The sequence below is a fragment of the Oncorhynchus mykiss genome, chromosome 24 (genome assembly GCF_057628025.1).
Source record: "Oncorhynchus mykiss isolate SJ-2025 chromosome 24, ASM5762802v1, whole genome shotgun sequence".
Classification (NCBI taxonomy): domain Eukaryota; kingdom Metazoa; phylum Chordata; class Actinopteri; order Salmoniformes; family Salmonidae; genus Oncorhynchus; species Oncorhynchus mykiss.
The window spans coordinates 22,094,647-22,110,907 of NC_143045.1; the positions used below are offsets into that span (position 1 = coordinate 22,094,647).

General features: G+C 42.4%; 1 protein-coding gene across 50 annotated transcripts; it reads right to left on the reverse strand.

The window, feature by feature from the left end:
* LOC110504001 (adapter SH3BGRL) lies at window positions 1–15,772 on the reverse strand. 50 transcript variants are annotated; one of them, XM_021582748.3, is made up of 12 exons: window positions 15,664–15,772; window positions 12,115–12,300; window positions 11,882–11,962; window positions 11,372–11,500; window positions 9,055–9,084; window positions 8,932–8,958; window positions 7,916–7,942; window positions 4,774–4,800; window positions 3,564–3,581; window positions 2,321–2,356; window positions 1,884–1,944; window positions 1–1,000 (listed from the first exon to the last, which is right to left on the reverse strand). In XM_021582748.3, the coding sequence occupies exons 1-11, from the start codon at window positions 15,706–15,708 to the stop codon at window positions 1,927–1,929; spliced, it is 624 nt and encodes a 207-aa protein (XP_021438423.1). In that variant the 5' UTR covers window positions 15,709–15,772; the 3' UTR covers window positions 1–1,000; window positions 1,884–1,926. The 50 variants fall into 50 exon arrangements, with proteins under 50 accessions (XP_021438423.1, XP_021438422.1, XP_090074813.1 ...); XM_021582747.3 differs by having other exon boundaries at window positions 1,884–1,947; XM_090218687.1 differs by having other exon boundaries at window positions 3,557–3,581.
* Between the last annotated feature and the right edge of the window lie 489 nt (window positions 15,773–16,261).

Here is a 16,261-nt window from a genome sequence, read left to right on the forward strand (position 1 = left end):
TAATAGGCCATGTAACTTTATTGGCATTTCACCTCTCTTACATCTAGGGAGGATCTCTTAGTCATCCACTTCTTTTTACATTCAACAAACTGCAGAGTAAATCAGCAAACAGTAATATTCAGTGAATGGTGTCCAGTAGCTGTCATAAGGCACGCTACAATGAGGGTCGTCACTAGTATCCATAGCCACAAAGTCATAATTATGGCTAAACCCCGCCCATTTCTACAATTTCTTAACATTTTATTTGAAACCTAACCCTAATCACGCTGCTAACCTTATCCTTCACCCTAACATTAAAGTAAGACCAAAAGGCAATTTTTTTTGTCATATGTGACTTTGTGGCTGTGGAATCTGACTTTGTGGCTATGGAAGCTAGTGGAAACCCTACATGAGGGTCTTTCTCATGTTGGACTGAGGCATTGAGAGTCACTGGGTTGCATTCACACATATAAATCTAACATCTTTGCCGGCATCGAGTGAGAGGCACTGCATTGATAGATCGGTTTCAGTCCGAGAGTCCATTCACTGGTTGCAGTTCACAGTAGAGTGATCTTCACTCAGATACTCACAGGGTTAAAGCTGTTGGTCATTGACTGCTAAGGTGTTGGTGGTGAAGATGCTCATCATCCTATACAAACTGTGGTATAAAACGAACCTTTTCAATTTGAAACATGAGAAGTTTGTCTGAAATATTTAAATGCTTAACATATGACTGTGTATGTACAATTAGAAAAGCTGCTAAAAACTACAAACTGATAACACTATTTAATTGAGCTACACACTGAATGCAATATAAACATCTGGTAAAACAGGGGGTTATCTCTGGAGTATGGGCGGGCAGTACAGACAGTGTGTGATTGGCAGGTTTCAGCCAGCAGGTTCCAGCAGGGGGACATGTGCGTTCCCAGTGAGCAGTTGGGGGCAATGTGGGTAGTCCGGTGGGGGACGGTCTGAGGGATCAGAGGGGTCAGGAAGGGCCGGAACAAGGGGTCTCTCTAGGCTGGAAGACAAAAAAAAGTCACCAATGCGCCTCTGCTAGTGGCTGTGGGTCCTAAGCTTCTAGTCACCACTGTGCCCAAACTGCCCATGCCATCCTGAGTGCCAGTCCCTCTCGAGGCCCTTCAGTAGCTCACTTAGCTGCTTTCTCTAACTGGGCGTGACAGGTTAGTTATTTTTATTTGGGGGGGCTGTGCCATCCGATCAAAGTCTCAGGCTGTTCCCTCTCCTCAACCCAAATATCTCCTGCAGCGAGCAGAGCCCTTTTCTACACTACTGGAGAGGGGCGATGAGTGCAGCTTTGAAGATTACTGTTATTATTATCATCATCATCACTGACGCAGGAAAATAAAAGACAATTCATGAGATATCGTTTTATATGGCTGTTCACTTGATCCTTCAGGCATTTTGTGCTCACTGAAGCTTTCGGTGTAAAGAGACTGGTGACAGTCCCTGTTAAATAGCCCAATGCTCTGTTCTCTCTAGCTTCTCTGATAAAACACTTGAAAACACACAGCTACCAATACAGAACAGCAACACAGTGTACATTAAACAGGGATTATATCCTCACTTTACACTGGTTGAGTTATGTGTTTTTTTAGGATTTGTATCTGTAATCTGGGTACATGTAGGGCACTAAACAATACAATGGTTTAATAATGCCAGTATGAGGAGACATTTGATAAAGGGGTCAAAAAGGCACAAAGTAATACATGTACTGAATAGTTTTATTTTTAAATGACTCTAGAAAGATATTCAGTAACAAGAAGACATGTTTACGAGTTTTACGATGCAGCCATCAGTTCATGGCAAATTAAATGCTCTAATACTGCCACTCAGTGGCAGAGAAGAGAATTCTGATTAAGTAATGGAGTAGTGTATTTTACCTGGGCAGTAGTAAATCACATCCTAAACCTTTCTTGGCTGTAACTACTCATCCTCTTCTTCCTGCTGAGAAAATAAAACTGAGTAATGACAACGTTGATGACAAAGTAAAGCAAGACAACAGAAGAGAGGAGAACCAAGATTTCCCACTCAGTCCTATCAATATAAGAATATAAGAGCCAGACCGTAGTTTAAATCCATATTAGTTTCTTTAAAAAAAAAGAGCACAGATGACTCATCTTGCAGTGCTAGTTAAATAAAGAGAGCAGCCAGAACAAAGCTTTCCTCTTCAGTTAAGTGTTCTCTCAGCTGTGCTTGATTACAGCTGAACAAGATTACTGAGGAGTGGAGAAACTGATTTCATTCAGATAAGGGAATTTGTCTTTGCATCAAAGAACACTGGTGAGAACATCCGTGCGTTTGCTGGTTGATATACTACCTCTGCTTCCTCTGTCACTTCTTCTTCTTCTTCCTCCTTGGCATAGAAAACAAAAATATTTTTTTTGTGAAGGGATGAGTCCAGCATAGGGGAAAAGGAAGAAGTAGAGTGTATAGTTGGGTTAAAAGGGAGTTAAACCATCCAGGGGGGGCATCAAGAAAACAGGTAGCAGAGATGAGACTAGGAATATCACCATTACTTAGGCCAATGGAACAAGTTAGCCACAGGGATAGTGCACCATTCCCTTAACTGCTAGTGAAGTAGTAAGATTAGTGTGGGCCTTTAAGCAAGGCTCTCTATGAGGTGGTATCATATGACGTGAAACTGCAAGGCACTGCATACTTCACAAATCATCAGACCACATTCACTCCGAGGTGCATCTGTTGGGTTGAGCATGGTGTTGCAATTAACTACATTTCTACAAATGTAAAAAGCCTTTACCCTATATGCTACACTTAAAACAGGGGGTGAAGTGCAATTAATTGGTCCTGTGACCAATTCATTCACTGTTTTTAATGACTAAGTTTTACAGAAAACTTGCTTGTGGATATAATGCTTGCTGTGTATTCAAGATTTGATGAATGATGTCCACAGTAACACATGATTTAAAGCAGTGTAGTTTGGTGCAACGTATCGGACTCTGCCAAGATCTTGTTGTGGGGGAGCATTGCACAATAACAAACAGTCCATTCATCTTCTGCTGTGTTTGTCCTGTCCACACTCAGTCTCAAGACTCTCCTCGCAAAGTGAAGCCATGCCAATGGCTATTTAAACATCCTGGTTGTCATGGAGTTCTGGTCAAGTCACTAGGGATCCCTATGCAACACTGTAAGATCCAATTCACAAGCATGTCTATGTGTCAGACTTGTACTCATGTGCGCAGAGGCAGATCTGGACACCAAACGATGAATGTCACCTGTTATGAAACCTCCACTGGCACAATGCTGCAGAATCCTCAAGCCTCCAGGTAAACCAACGGGTAATGACCTCATCCCAGTCACACAGCATCAAAACCACAACCAGAGTCCAGAGAGCGCTCAATAATTTCCTCGAAATTAAAGACAGCATACCACAGGAGGGATGCTGGCAGCCTTGAAGAATAAGAGGGTAGAGAGCTCTTCACAAACCAACCCACACTAAATCCACATATGAAGGAGTAGGGTCATGCATAAGATCCATTAACTCCATGTCAGGGGCCACACCATGCAATGGGCTTGGAGCACAGCCAGAATATACCTCTTACCTCTGGGGCCTCTTCTTCCTAAGGTAGGGGATATCAGGGGTTTTGAGCATTTCAATGTCAAAGAGGGAACAAATGCAAGAGATACAACAGCTTATATTTGAGATAAGCGAATCTGCATGTCACTAAGGAGACTACAAGAGGGAGGAAAACCCTGTGTTATTTAATGTTCCCATTATTATTACCATAAGTGAACCGAATGACGGTGTTGGCGATGTTGTGTCTGCCATGCTGCACACCATCAGTTATCTGTACCACAGAGACCACCACCCATGCAGCAGAGAGAGAGACAGAGAGAGGGTCTTTCTAATCTAAGATCCACAGAAGACACCACAAATTACAACCAAAGGAAACTGTTTCAACCTCACTGACTGACTCGTCTTGCTCCTGCAATGAAAGTATAGGAGGTGGTGGAGGAGAGCAAGAAAGTATAGGAGGAGGTGGAAGAGAGCAAGAAAGTATAGGAGGAGGTGGAAGAGAGCAAGAAAGTATAGGTGGAGGAGAGCAAGAAAGTATAGGAGGAGGTGGAGGAGAGCAAGAAAGTATAGGAGGAGGTGGAGGAGAGCAAGAAAGTATAGGAGGAGGTGGAGGAGAGCAAGAAAGTATAGGAGGAGGTAGAGGAGAGAAAGCAAGTATAGGAGGGGAGCAAGAAAGTATAGGAGGAGGTGGAGGAGAGCAAGAAAGTATAGGAGGAGGTAGAGGAGAGAAAGAAAGTATAGGAGGAGGTGGAGGAGAGCAAGAAAGGGGAGAAAGAATAAGAGCAGAGAGAGCAAAAGCAGTGAAGCTTGTGTGGAAGAGAAGAGAGGGCAGGCAGGGGCAGTAAGGAATGTTGGAGAGGCTCTATGTGAGTGAGTGAGTGAGTGAAATTCTAAAATCAGGATGAATGACAGTGCTGGGTTTCTCTATCATGGTCTGTGTTCTGATGGCTACCAGAGTTACCATGTTGCTCATCCAACTATGTGATTGAGATATCATTATCTGGCATGAGACAGAGGGCTAAAGAAATATAGTAAAGGGATACAGTCTGTTCAGATGCCATAGGTGAGATAGGGTCTGTTCCATCTACACAAAAAGTAGTGAAGGAGGAAATTGAAGGAATGCTGACTGTGATTGAAACTGTGCAAGATGTGGAATCAAGAAAAGCAGCATTGATAGAATGGTGAAGAGGTAGAGGGGGGGACGAGTGTAGTTGGAAAAAAACACATCAATCTACCTCAAGCTGTCGCAGCTCTTCTTCCTCCTAGATAGGATGAGATTGAGTGTCAGTGGTGTGGATGGTCTGGTCAGAGGTGACACCAGAAGCATGCGCGATAGGAAAAGTCTTAAAATGTTTATCTACAGGGATAGTTCAGGCTGACAGAAAGGAAGCAGCTACCGGACTAGGGAAGAAATGAGGAGGAGGAAGGCTAAGAGAGAGGGGAGAAAGAGGTTCAGAGCGAGTGAACATGGACTATTGATGAGGGAACGAACGGCAGATAGATCACAAGACAAGCTCTTCCGTCCTACAACACAAAGCCTTCTGATCTCTGCCAGACAAACCCACACAGCTCGTGACTAAGGGAACAACCACAGAAATTCACAGCCGCAGACGCCCAGTTACCTCCGACCCCAAATCCTCTTATCCCTGGAAAAGCAAACCAAGAGATGGGGGAAAAGGGCAAAGGTGAGAGAGGTCAATGTGTGGAGAAGGTACAAGGAGTTGCTGGCAGAGGAGACCCTCTTGCAGATAGCTTTTCATGCATGATTCAACATGGAGCCCTAAAATATTTTGTTAAACTTAATTAGACTTACAATATTTTTACTGTGTCTGGTGTTAACTACTTATACAATATATATTTCAATGTAGACACAGTAGCAGCTAAAGGAGCAAGCCATTTTTCAAAATCAAATCATCAAACTATCTTATCAAATGACAAATACAGCGCCTTTGGAAAGCATTCAGCTCACTTGACTTTTTCCACATTTTGTTAGGCCTTATTCTAAAATGGATGAAATGTTTTTTTTCCCCTCACAATAACCCATAATGACAAAGCAAAAACAGGTTCCTGATCATTTATAAAAAAACAAAGCACTGAAATATCACATTTACATAAATATTCAAACCCTTTACTCAGTACTTTGTTGAAGTACCTTTGGCAGCAATTACAGCCTTGAGTCTTCTTGGGTATGACACTACAAGCTTGGCACACCTGTATTTGGGGAGTTTCTCCCATTCTTCTCTGCAGATCCTCTCAAGCTCTGTCAGGTTGGATGGGGAGCGTTTCTGTACAGCTATTTTCAGGTCTCTCCAGAGATGTTTCGATCAGGTTCAAATCCGGGCTCTGGCTGGGCTACTCAAGGACATTCAAACTTGTCCTGAAGCCACTCTTGCATTGTCTTGGCTGTGTGCTTAGGGTTGTTGTGCTGTTGGAAGGTGAACCTTTGCCCCAGTCTGAGGTCCGGAGCACTCTGTAGCAAATTTTCATCAAGGATCTCTCTGTACTTTGATCCTTTCATCTTTGTCTTGATCCTGGGTAGTCTTTCAATCCTTGCCGCTGAAAAACATCCCCCACAGCATGATGCTGCCACCACCATGCTTCACCGTAGCAATAGTGCCAGGTTTCCTCCAGATGTGACGCTTGGCATTCAGGCCAAAGAGTTTAATCTTTGTTTCATCAGACCAGAGAATCTAGTTTCTCATGGTCTGAGAGTCTTTAGGTGCCTGATTGGTGGAGTGCTGCTGAGATGGTTGTCCTACTGGAAGGTTCTCCCATCTCCACAGAGGAACTCCAGAGCTCTGTCAGAGTGACCATTGGGTTCTTGGTCACCTCCCTGACCAAGGCCCTTCTCCCCCGATTGCTCAGTTGGCCGGTTGACCAGCTTTAGGAAGAGTCTTGGTGGTTCCAAACTTCTTCCATTTAAGAATGATGGAGGCCACTGTGTTCTTGGGGACCTTCAATGCTGCAGACATTTTTTGCACCCTTCCCCAGATCTGTGCCTTGACACAATCCTGTCTCGGTGCTATACGGACAATTCCTTCAACCTCATGGCTTGGTTTTTGCTCTGACATGCAGTGTCAACTGTGCGACCATATATTAGACAGGTGTGTGCCTTTCCAAATCATGTCCAATCAATTGAATTTACCACAGGTGGACTCCAAGTTGTAGAAACATCTCAAGGATGATCAATGGAAACAGGATGCACCTGAGCTCAATTTCGAGTCTCATAGCAAAGGGTGTGAATACTTATGCAAATAAGATATTTAAGTTTTTTTAATTTTTTTTATACATTCGCAAACATTTCTAAAAACCTGTTTTCAATTTGCCATTATGGGGTATTGTGTGTAGATTTTAGATTTGTTTTTAATGTAATCCACTTTAAAATAAGGCTGTAATGTAACAAAATGTGAAAAAGTCAAGGGGTCTAAATACTTTCTGAAGGCTCTGTATGAATGTTGATGACTAGGGTATCTAATGATTATATCTCTACGGTGGCATGCCATAGAAAAGATCAGTAGTGTTCTAAAACTGTGTCAAGGATTAAGATGAAATGCATCCAAACATACAGAAATCCCTCCATAGGAGACCTGAGGAAAATGAGAAGGGGGCAAAAAACGACAAAAGTGGGTCTGAGTTGCAAGTCATGGTATGGAAGAGGGGTTTCAAGCATTCAATACTGCACAAGAAAAGCTACAACAAAGAAGAATATGTGAGGTTAGTAGTCTGGACAATCAGACACAGACCACAATCACAAGGATGCAAACAAACCACACATTAAAACTAAACACCCAAGGCCCTTAGCACAGACATTGAGAAAACATTATATAATGAATTTGATTTAAGGACTGAACACTACAGCTATAGAACATGGAAAACAATTCAAAGTAGATCTACCTCGGCCTCCCGAGTGGCGCAGTGGTCTAAGGCAATGATCAGTTCTAGAGAATGTCACTACAGATCCGGATTCAATCCCGGGTTGTGTTGCATCCGACCGCGACCGGGAGACCCATGAGGCAGCACATAATTGGCCCAACGTCATCCAGGTTAGGGGAGGGTTTGGCCGGCTGGGATGACCTTGTCCCATTGCGCTCTAGCGACTCCTTGTGGCGGCCAGGTGCATGCACACTGGCTTCGGTCGCCAGCTGTATGGTGATTCCTCCGACACATTGGTGCGGCTGGCTTCCTGGTTGAATGAGCAGCGTGTCAAGAAGCAGTGCAGTCTTGTTTCGGAGGACGCATGGCTATTGACCTTTGCCTCTCCAGAGTCCGCTAGGGAGTTGCAGCGATGGGACAAGACTGTAACTACCAATTGAATATCACGAAGTTGGGGAGAAAAAGGGGTAAAAAAAAATAACATTAAAAAATAAGGAGATCTACCTCAGAAACCGGCTGATCATCTTCTCCCTAAAACAACGAATAGCAATGATTAGCTTCGGATCAACTCACTAGCTTTCACCAGGTTACTGTAACTAAGAAATAGAGATTTTAACAAATTGACTATTACTACATTCCAATAACATCACAAGTGCTTTGATATCTATTGACACATTGCACATAAGTCTGATGGATATATTCAGATGAACAGAAGTTTATAACTTTATATCTTATCAATAAAGAGTTGATAGTGGTTCACTCTGTAATGAACAACAGTGCCCTGGGTAACACTAACACATCTTGGGTTAACTCTGCGTTTGTTTGTACCACAGCATTTTGTATTCAATACCAGCATTAGCTAGCTTCTGTGCACTTCTGAGCCCAACAGAACACAACAGTGGTATGAGACATTAAAACAATGTGATATTTGACCTTTGCTGATCAGTCAGGCAGCTTTCAAGTCACAATAAAAACATTTATGAATGAATCAAGCTACTGGTGAGTTGTGAAATTCTGCAAATGTATATAGCATGTTATTAAGCATGTATGATGTAATCATATTTTGATACAATGGCTAGCAGACATAGCTGTGCCTGGGCATTGGAAGAGAAACGTCATAGTACTGATAATCAGTGACTATGGCCAGGAAAACATAGACCTAAGATCTGTATGTCCCTTTCAGACGTACATGTATATGCTTTGTTTAGAATAGTTGGACGACTAAAATATCTACAAGTTAATCATTTACTTCATTCCAGAATATTAGAGAGCTCAATAAAGGCACAATGCAGTATGGAACCGTGTGTCAGGTCTATGAGATCCAGGCTAAGATCGTTTCTTATAGCGGGGCAGGTGGCACAATGCAGTATGGAACCGTGTGTCAGGTCTATGAGATCCAGGCTAAGATCGTTTCTTATAGCGGGGCAGATGGCACAATGCAGCGAGCAGTGGCTGTTGTTATTAATGACAATGCCCTTCATATCAGGAATTACTCCGGTGGACACAGTGTCGCCTGTTACCTTAGCCTCTTCATCCTCTACTTCCTCCTGTTTAGGATAAGAGAGAAACACAGTGAGACTGGGACATGACTCCCAAATTTCTATTTGATTTCAATACTTTTCAGAAATGTAAAAACAATTTACCTGGGCTTCTTCCTCCTTCACGGGGGCCTTCTGGCAAAAAAAAAGGAGAAAGTAGAAAAGATTGTGTATCGGGATTATTAGAACGATAGCATGACCTCAAGGAGGCATATAGGAAATAGAGAACCTCTCCTCAAACATGAATGAGACACTTCTACATTGGAGGTCATGCAACTTGAACAGATCACGCACATTGAACAACATGGTGGGATTTCCAGAGGACCCCCATCAACACACATACCTAGACATGGATGGACAGAGGAACGACACATACACACCTAGACATAGTTGTAGAACAAAGAACATAGTACATATCAAAGAAAATCAAGACCAACGATTATGTAGTCATTGAGACGACATTACAGTTAACTGCTACAGAACAGAGAAGTGGTTGAATATCCAACAGATCTAAGGAACAAACAGAACAGTCAACAGTCAATAGAAACAGTTATAGAACAGTCAATTTAAACAGTTATGGAACAGTCAATATAACAGAATACAGGTGGGTTAGTATGGTCCAGAGTTGAGGAGGAGATGAGAATAACAGCAGCTCGAGGGAAACAAAACCCTGAAGTCGAGAAAAAGACAACGTTAAAGAGATGGAGAGAGGAGACATCACGGGAGGACACAGTATGGGATTCTGGGAGCCAATTACAGTGTTCTCTAAGGATTCCTCTGTGTCTTCGACTGCCTCCTTCTCCTCTGCCACCTTCTCTTCTGCGGCCTCTTCTGCTGCTTCCTCTCCTGTTTCTCCTCCCACCTCTGCTTCCACCTCCTCTGTGTGTTCATCTCCATTGCACTCCTCCATCGGAACCTCTCTTTTCTAGAGTGAAAACAACAATGTGCCATCAAGGGGGAAAAAACGATGTGTTAGAATAATAATGACACAGCAGCTGTCATGGGCACACATCAAACACCAGGAGGGGGGCAGCCCTACTGCTGGAGTCACATGTTCAAAGACATCACAGAGTAAGGCCTCAGCATCAGCAGCTCCTCTGAGTAAAGGAAATGCATGAATAAATTAAGGGCAATTACATATGGTTGCAAGGTGATGAATAGCAGCATAGTGGTGCTGCGGAGATAAATTAGAGGTTTTCAATGATGTATGCTGTAGCGAAAAAGACTGCATATTATCACACTGCCGGGAGCCAGCCTACAGGACAGGAGTCCAGTCAACAGTATCAATAAAAAAAACTGTCATTCCAACATTGCAACTTAAATGGAAAATAAACCAGCCTGGTACTCTGGAGAGCAGCGAAAACAGAGGGCGTCTGAACTCTTTTCCCAGAAATACCCATGAAGCTGGTCCAGTAAAATTAACTCAATTTGCACCCTTCTCGAAACAGCATCCTCTAAAAGCCTGTGGGATTTGTTATAAGACGATCACAGGTTCAGCTGGGCAATCATTTCTCTGCTGTCCCTTGCCACCTTTTTGGAAAAAATATACAAATAATTTCTCTGTGATGCTCATGCACCAGGTCAATCTCTACGGTTTGGCAGCATCCCAAAGTGAGTTGAGAAGTTTAAGATTTTTCTTAATATATCTACATATAAATGTTCAGATCATTTTTTACAACAGCATCAGCATGTTCTTCTATAAGAATAGTCCTATTATACAAATAATGAATTAGAAAAATAATTAACTCATTCCCAATCATCTGCTTTCTATTGAGTAGTAGTTTAAATCCTATATAATATCATAGAATTATTATAAATACTTTTTATGCTTTGCAAAAACTACAGATGCAATATAAACACAATGAAACACTATAAAAACTGAGAAATGAGAGACAGGTACACTGTTTTTAAACCAACTCTAAATTTCCACTCATCCTTGCAATGAGTGGATTAGCAACATTACTGGTTACTTGGGGCGGCAGGTAGCCTAGTTAGTGGTTAGAGCGTTGGGCCAGTAACCAAAAGGTTGCTAGATCGAATCCCAGAGATGACAAGGTAAAAAAATTGTCGTTCTGCCCCTGAACAAGGCAGTTAACCCACTGTTCCTAGGCCGTCATTGTAAATAAGAATTTGTTCTTAACTGGCTTGCCTAGTTAAATACAAATAAAACTTGGTAATCATCCATGGAAAATTAATCCAACAAGATTTAACTGGGTAACTGGAAAATGAATCCAACAGGAGTTAACTGGAGAAATGGTTAAGGTTATGCTGGATGGGAGGAAACCAGGGGAGAAATGGTTAAGGTTATGCTGGATGGGAGGAAACCAGGGGAGAAATGGTTAAGGTTATGCTGGATGGGAGGAAACCAAGGGAGAAATGGTAAAGGTGAGACAGGGACTGAGGGATAAGAGAAAGACATTACTAGTGTGTCATCATCAATGTTCTCCTCCTCCGCTTCAAGGTTCTCTTCATCCTCAGCATCATCAGTTCCATTTACAATGGTTCCATTCTCAACAGGCCCATTTTCAAGGAGATATGCCTCTTTCGCTTCCTGCACCAAGGAAAATTGGCAGGTTGTTTAACAAATTTGCAACATGCTCAACTACGTTAGCCTACATGTCACATCGTATCCCTCTCACACAATTAACCTCACTAACTCCTACTTGCCCTCCTAAGAAATATGTTATGTGGTGTGCACTCAGGCACGTCTCAACCTGAGCGAAAACAAATTAGGAGGACAATACATGCCTGAGCATTTCAGCTAAACAAACATTAAAACAGCCTGTCTCTGACAGCAACAATATTGGGGCGAGTTTATTTGCATTATAAAATCCCTGGAGTGGAAACACATTTTGTGGTTGAATTCTATAGCTAAAAAGCTATATAAACACAATTTATATTTTAGAAAATTAAGTGAAAGTTGAATTCCAACCTTGGAACCTGGAGGAGGTGGCAGACCCAGGAAGGCATATACCGCATTGTCTTCTTTGGCGTCAAAGAATGTCTCGTAGTCCTATGGTAAAAGGCAAATTAGACATTTCTGTTTAGTCTCCAATCGTTCTCTCAGCATTTGAATGGACACTTCTCCCCACCTTTACCTGAACCATTCAGTATGGAGTAGACTTATTGGTCACCACACCTTCTATATTATCTTGTTATGCTCACCCCACAGTAGCTCTCTTCGTTGAAGATCTGAGGGGGTAGAGGGATCCCGTTGGTGGGCTTTTTCTCCACAGGGACATTTTCCCTCATCCACATGCGGTTGTCCTCACTGCAGGCAATGTCCAATGGAGCGTAGTCCACTTTCAGGGCCTCCAGGAACCCAAGCACATCCTGTTGCTTCTTTTTGATCTGGACCATCACACAGGTGTACAGACAGACAACAAACACAGTATAGATAGGCTTCTTCTTCATGAGATCATGTTTGGCAGATTTTTTTTCTATCACTAGGTTGGGGAGAGCAGAGTAGAAGGCTAATACATTAATGAAAGCTTTTAACTTTCTGTTTTATAGTTTGACAAAGAATCTATTCACATATCATCCACTATATGCAGTTGACGTCGGAAGGTTACATACACTAAGGTTGGAGTCATTAAAACTTGTTTTTCAACCACTCCACAAATGTCTTGTTAACAAACTATAGTTTCGGCAAGTCGGTTAGGACATCTACTTCGCGCATAACACAAGTTATTTTTCCAACAATTGTTTACAGACAGATTATTTCACTGTATCACAATTCCAGTGGGTCAGAAGTTTACATACACCAAGTTGACTGTGCCTTTAAACAGCTTGGAAAATTCCAGAAAATTATGTCATGGCTTTAGAAGCTTCTGATTGACTCAAATTATGTCAATTAGCCTTATGGAGGTGTATCTGTGGATGTATTTCAAGGCCTACCTTCAAACTCATGCCTCTTTGCTTGACATCATGGGAAAATCAAAAGAAATCAGCCAAGACCTCAGAAAAAAAATTGTAGACCATAAGTCTGGTTCATCCTTGGGAGCAATTTCCAAATGCCTGAAAATACCACGTTCATCTGTACAAACAATAGTACACAAGTATAAACACCATGGGACCACGCAACCGCCATACCGCTCAGGAAGGAGGTGCATTCTGTCTTCTAGAGATTAACGTACTTTGGTGCAAAAAGTGCAAATCAATACCAAAACAACAGCAAAGGACCTTGTGAAGATGCTGGAGGAAACAGGTGCAAAGGTATCTATATCCACAGTAAAACAAGTCCTATATTGACATAACCTGAAAGGCCACTCAGCAAGGAAGAGGCTACTGCTCCACAACCACCATAAAATGCCAGACTACGGTTTGCAACTGCACATGAGGACAAAGATTGTACTTTTTGGAGAAATGTCCTCTGGTCTGATGAAACAAAAATGGAACTGTTTGGCCATAATGACCATCGTTATGTTTGGAGGAAAAAGGAGGCTTGCAAGCCGAAGAACACCATCCCAACTGTGAAGCACGGTGGTGGCAACATCATGTTGTGGGGGTGCTTTGCTGCAGGAGGGACCGGTGCACTTCACAAAATAGATGGCATTATGAGGGAGGAAAATGATGCGGATATATTGAAGCAACATCTCAAGACATCAGTCAGGAAGTTAAAGATTGGTCGCAAACGGGTCTTCGAAATGGACAATGACCCCAAGCATACTTCCAAAGTTGTGGCAAAATGGCTTAAGGACAACAAAGTCAAGGTATTGGAGTGGCCATCACAAAGCCCTGACCTCAATGCTATAGACATTTTGGGGGCAGAACTGAAAAAGTGGGTGCGAGCAAGGAGGCCTACAAACCTGACTCAGTTACACCAGCTCTGTCAGGAGGAATGGACTGGAATTCACCCAACTTATTGTGGGAAGCTTGTGGAAGGCTACCCGAAACATTTTACCTAAGTTAAACAATTTAAAGGCAATGCTACCAAATACTAATTGAGTGTATGTAAACTTCTGACCCACTGAGAATGTGATGAAATAAAAGCTGAAACAAATCATACTCTCTACTATTATTCTGATATTTCACATTCTTAAAATAAAGTGGTGATCCTAACTGACCTAAGACAGGGAATTTTTACTTGGATTAAATGTAAGGAATTTTGAAAAACTGAGTTTAAATTAACTTGGCTATGCTGTATGTAAATGTCCGACATCAACTGTATACAAAAGTATGTGTACACCCCCTTCAAATTAGTGAATTTGGCCATTTTAGCCACACCTGTTGTTGACAGGTGTATAAAATCGAGCACACAGCCATGCAATCTCCATAGACAAACATTAGCAGTAGAATGGCCTTACTGAAGAGCTCAGTGACCTCCAACGTGTCACCGTCATAGGCTGCCACCTTTCCAACAAGTTAGTTTGTCAAATTTCTGCCATGATAGAGCTGCCCAGGTTTACTGTAAGTGCTGTCATTGTGAAGTGGAAACATCTAGGAGCAACAAGGGCTCTGCAGCGAAGTGGTAGGCCACAAAGCTCACAAAAATGGCCTGTCCTCGGTTGAAACACTCACTACCGAGTTCCAAACTGTCTCTGGAAGCAGCGTCAGCACAATAACTGTTTCGTCGGGAACTTCATTAAATGGGTTTCCGTGGCTGAGCAGATGCACACAAGCCTAAGATCATCATGTGCAATGTCAAGCATCGGCTGGAGTGGTGTAAAGCTCGCCGCCATTGGACTTGGGAACACGTTCTATGGAGTGATGAATTACGCTTCACCATCTGACAGTCCTAGGGATGAATCTGGGTTTGGCAGATGCCAGGAGAACGCTACCTGCCCCAATGCATAGTGCCAACTGTAACGTTTGATGGAGGAGGAATAATGGTCTGGGGCTGTGTTTCACGGTTCGGGCTAGGCTCCTTAGTTCCAGTGAAGGGAAATTGTAACGCTACACCATACAATGACATTCTGGATGATTCTGTGCTTCCAATTTTGTGGTAACAGTTTGAGGAAGGCCCATTCCTGTTTTAGCATGACAATGCCCTCATGCACAAAGCAAGGTCCATACAGAAAAGGTTTGTCGAAATCCGTGTGGAAGAACTTGACTGGCCTGCACAGACCCCTGACCTCAACTCCATCAAACACCTTTGAGATGAATTGGAACACTGACTGCAAGCCAGGCCTAAACGCCCAACATCTGTGCCCGACCTCACTAATGCTCTTGTGGCTGAATGGAAGCAAGTCCCAGTTGCAATGTTCCAACATCTAGTGGAAAGCCTTCCCAGAAAAGTGAAGGCTGTTATAGAAACAAAAGAGGGGGCAACTCTATGTTAATGACCATGATTTTGGAATGAGATGTTCGGCAAGCAGGTGTCCACACACTTTTGGTCATGTAGTGTACATTTCCTTTGATATTGTAGATTAGGTTTGAGGTAATCCAAATATATTCCAGAAGGTTCTGCAAGTGAGTGCATGGTGATTAATCTTCAACAGATTGAGGTTGCAGGTTAGGAATATGATCTCAGCGACGGTAGAGATATATATGGAACTCGGGTAGTCCTAGTGCTCCTCAAATGAGAAGTTAGACGCAAATAACGGTACTAAAAGTTGACAAACCGCTAAATTGCCTAGGCCTATAATAACTTCAAGCGATTTGAATCTGTTTGCCAGTCACATAAACGCATGAATTAAGAGCTGAACAATAGTCGTGGTAAACCGGCCACAAAGTTAATAGCATTTAAAAACAAAGACTCGGGTAAGTGCTTACCGCTGTCGATCCTGATGAAGAAGCTAGAAATACTTTTATAACCATTTTGTTACAATGTGTTCTGTAGAATGAGGTACTAACGTAGGTTAGTAAAAGTAAAGGCTGCCTCCCCTAATAGTAGAGCGCACCCAAGCCACACACACTACTGAGGCTATTTTTGTCCCCAAACTCTCCATCACCGCAGGATTGGTGGGCCAGGTTTTAGGGGTGCAGCGCTGACCGAGTGATTGGCAACTTCAGCTGTCTGTCGGCATGGGGACCACAAAGTTAGTTCGCAGCTACATACATAGTGCATATATGGACAGAAATAGCCACTGCCCAATAGAGCAACTAGTGAAACAAAACCAAGAGTTAAAGCGGCAGGTGAAATGTATGATGTTGGACCATGATTATCTATAAGCCTAACAGTCATTTTTGTAGATCTACATTGTGCATGTTTATTTTAGGCTAATGTATCGTTTTTTTTATTGTAGTATATCCTGAAAGTTGATCAAAACAACAATTGTACTATGTACTAACTTGTACTAAGTCTAATATAATTGGTTTAGTTGAAAACAGTTTGAGTTTATTTACAAATTAGGATGGTGTGTTTTTTAAT

Coding starts and splice junctions, on each gene's coding strand:
- LOC110504001 (XM_090218685.1), bottom strand. CDS start 15,708: ATGGTTATAAAAGTATTTCTAGCTTCTTCATCAGGATCGACAGCG. Junction 11,963..12,114: donor ACGAAGAGAGCTACTGTGGG/GTGAGCATAACA, acceptor CTTTTACCATAG/GACTACGAGACATTCTTTGA. Junction 3,582..4,773: donor AAGAGCTGCGACAGCTTGAG/GTAGATTGATGT, acceptor CCCCTACCTTAG/GAAGAAGAGGCCCCAGAGGT.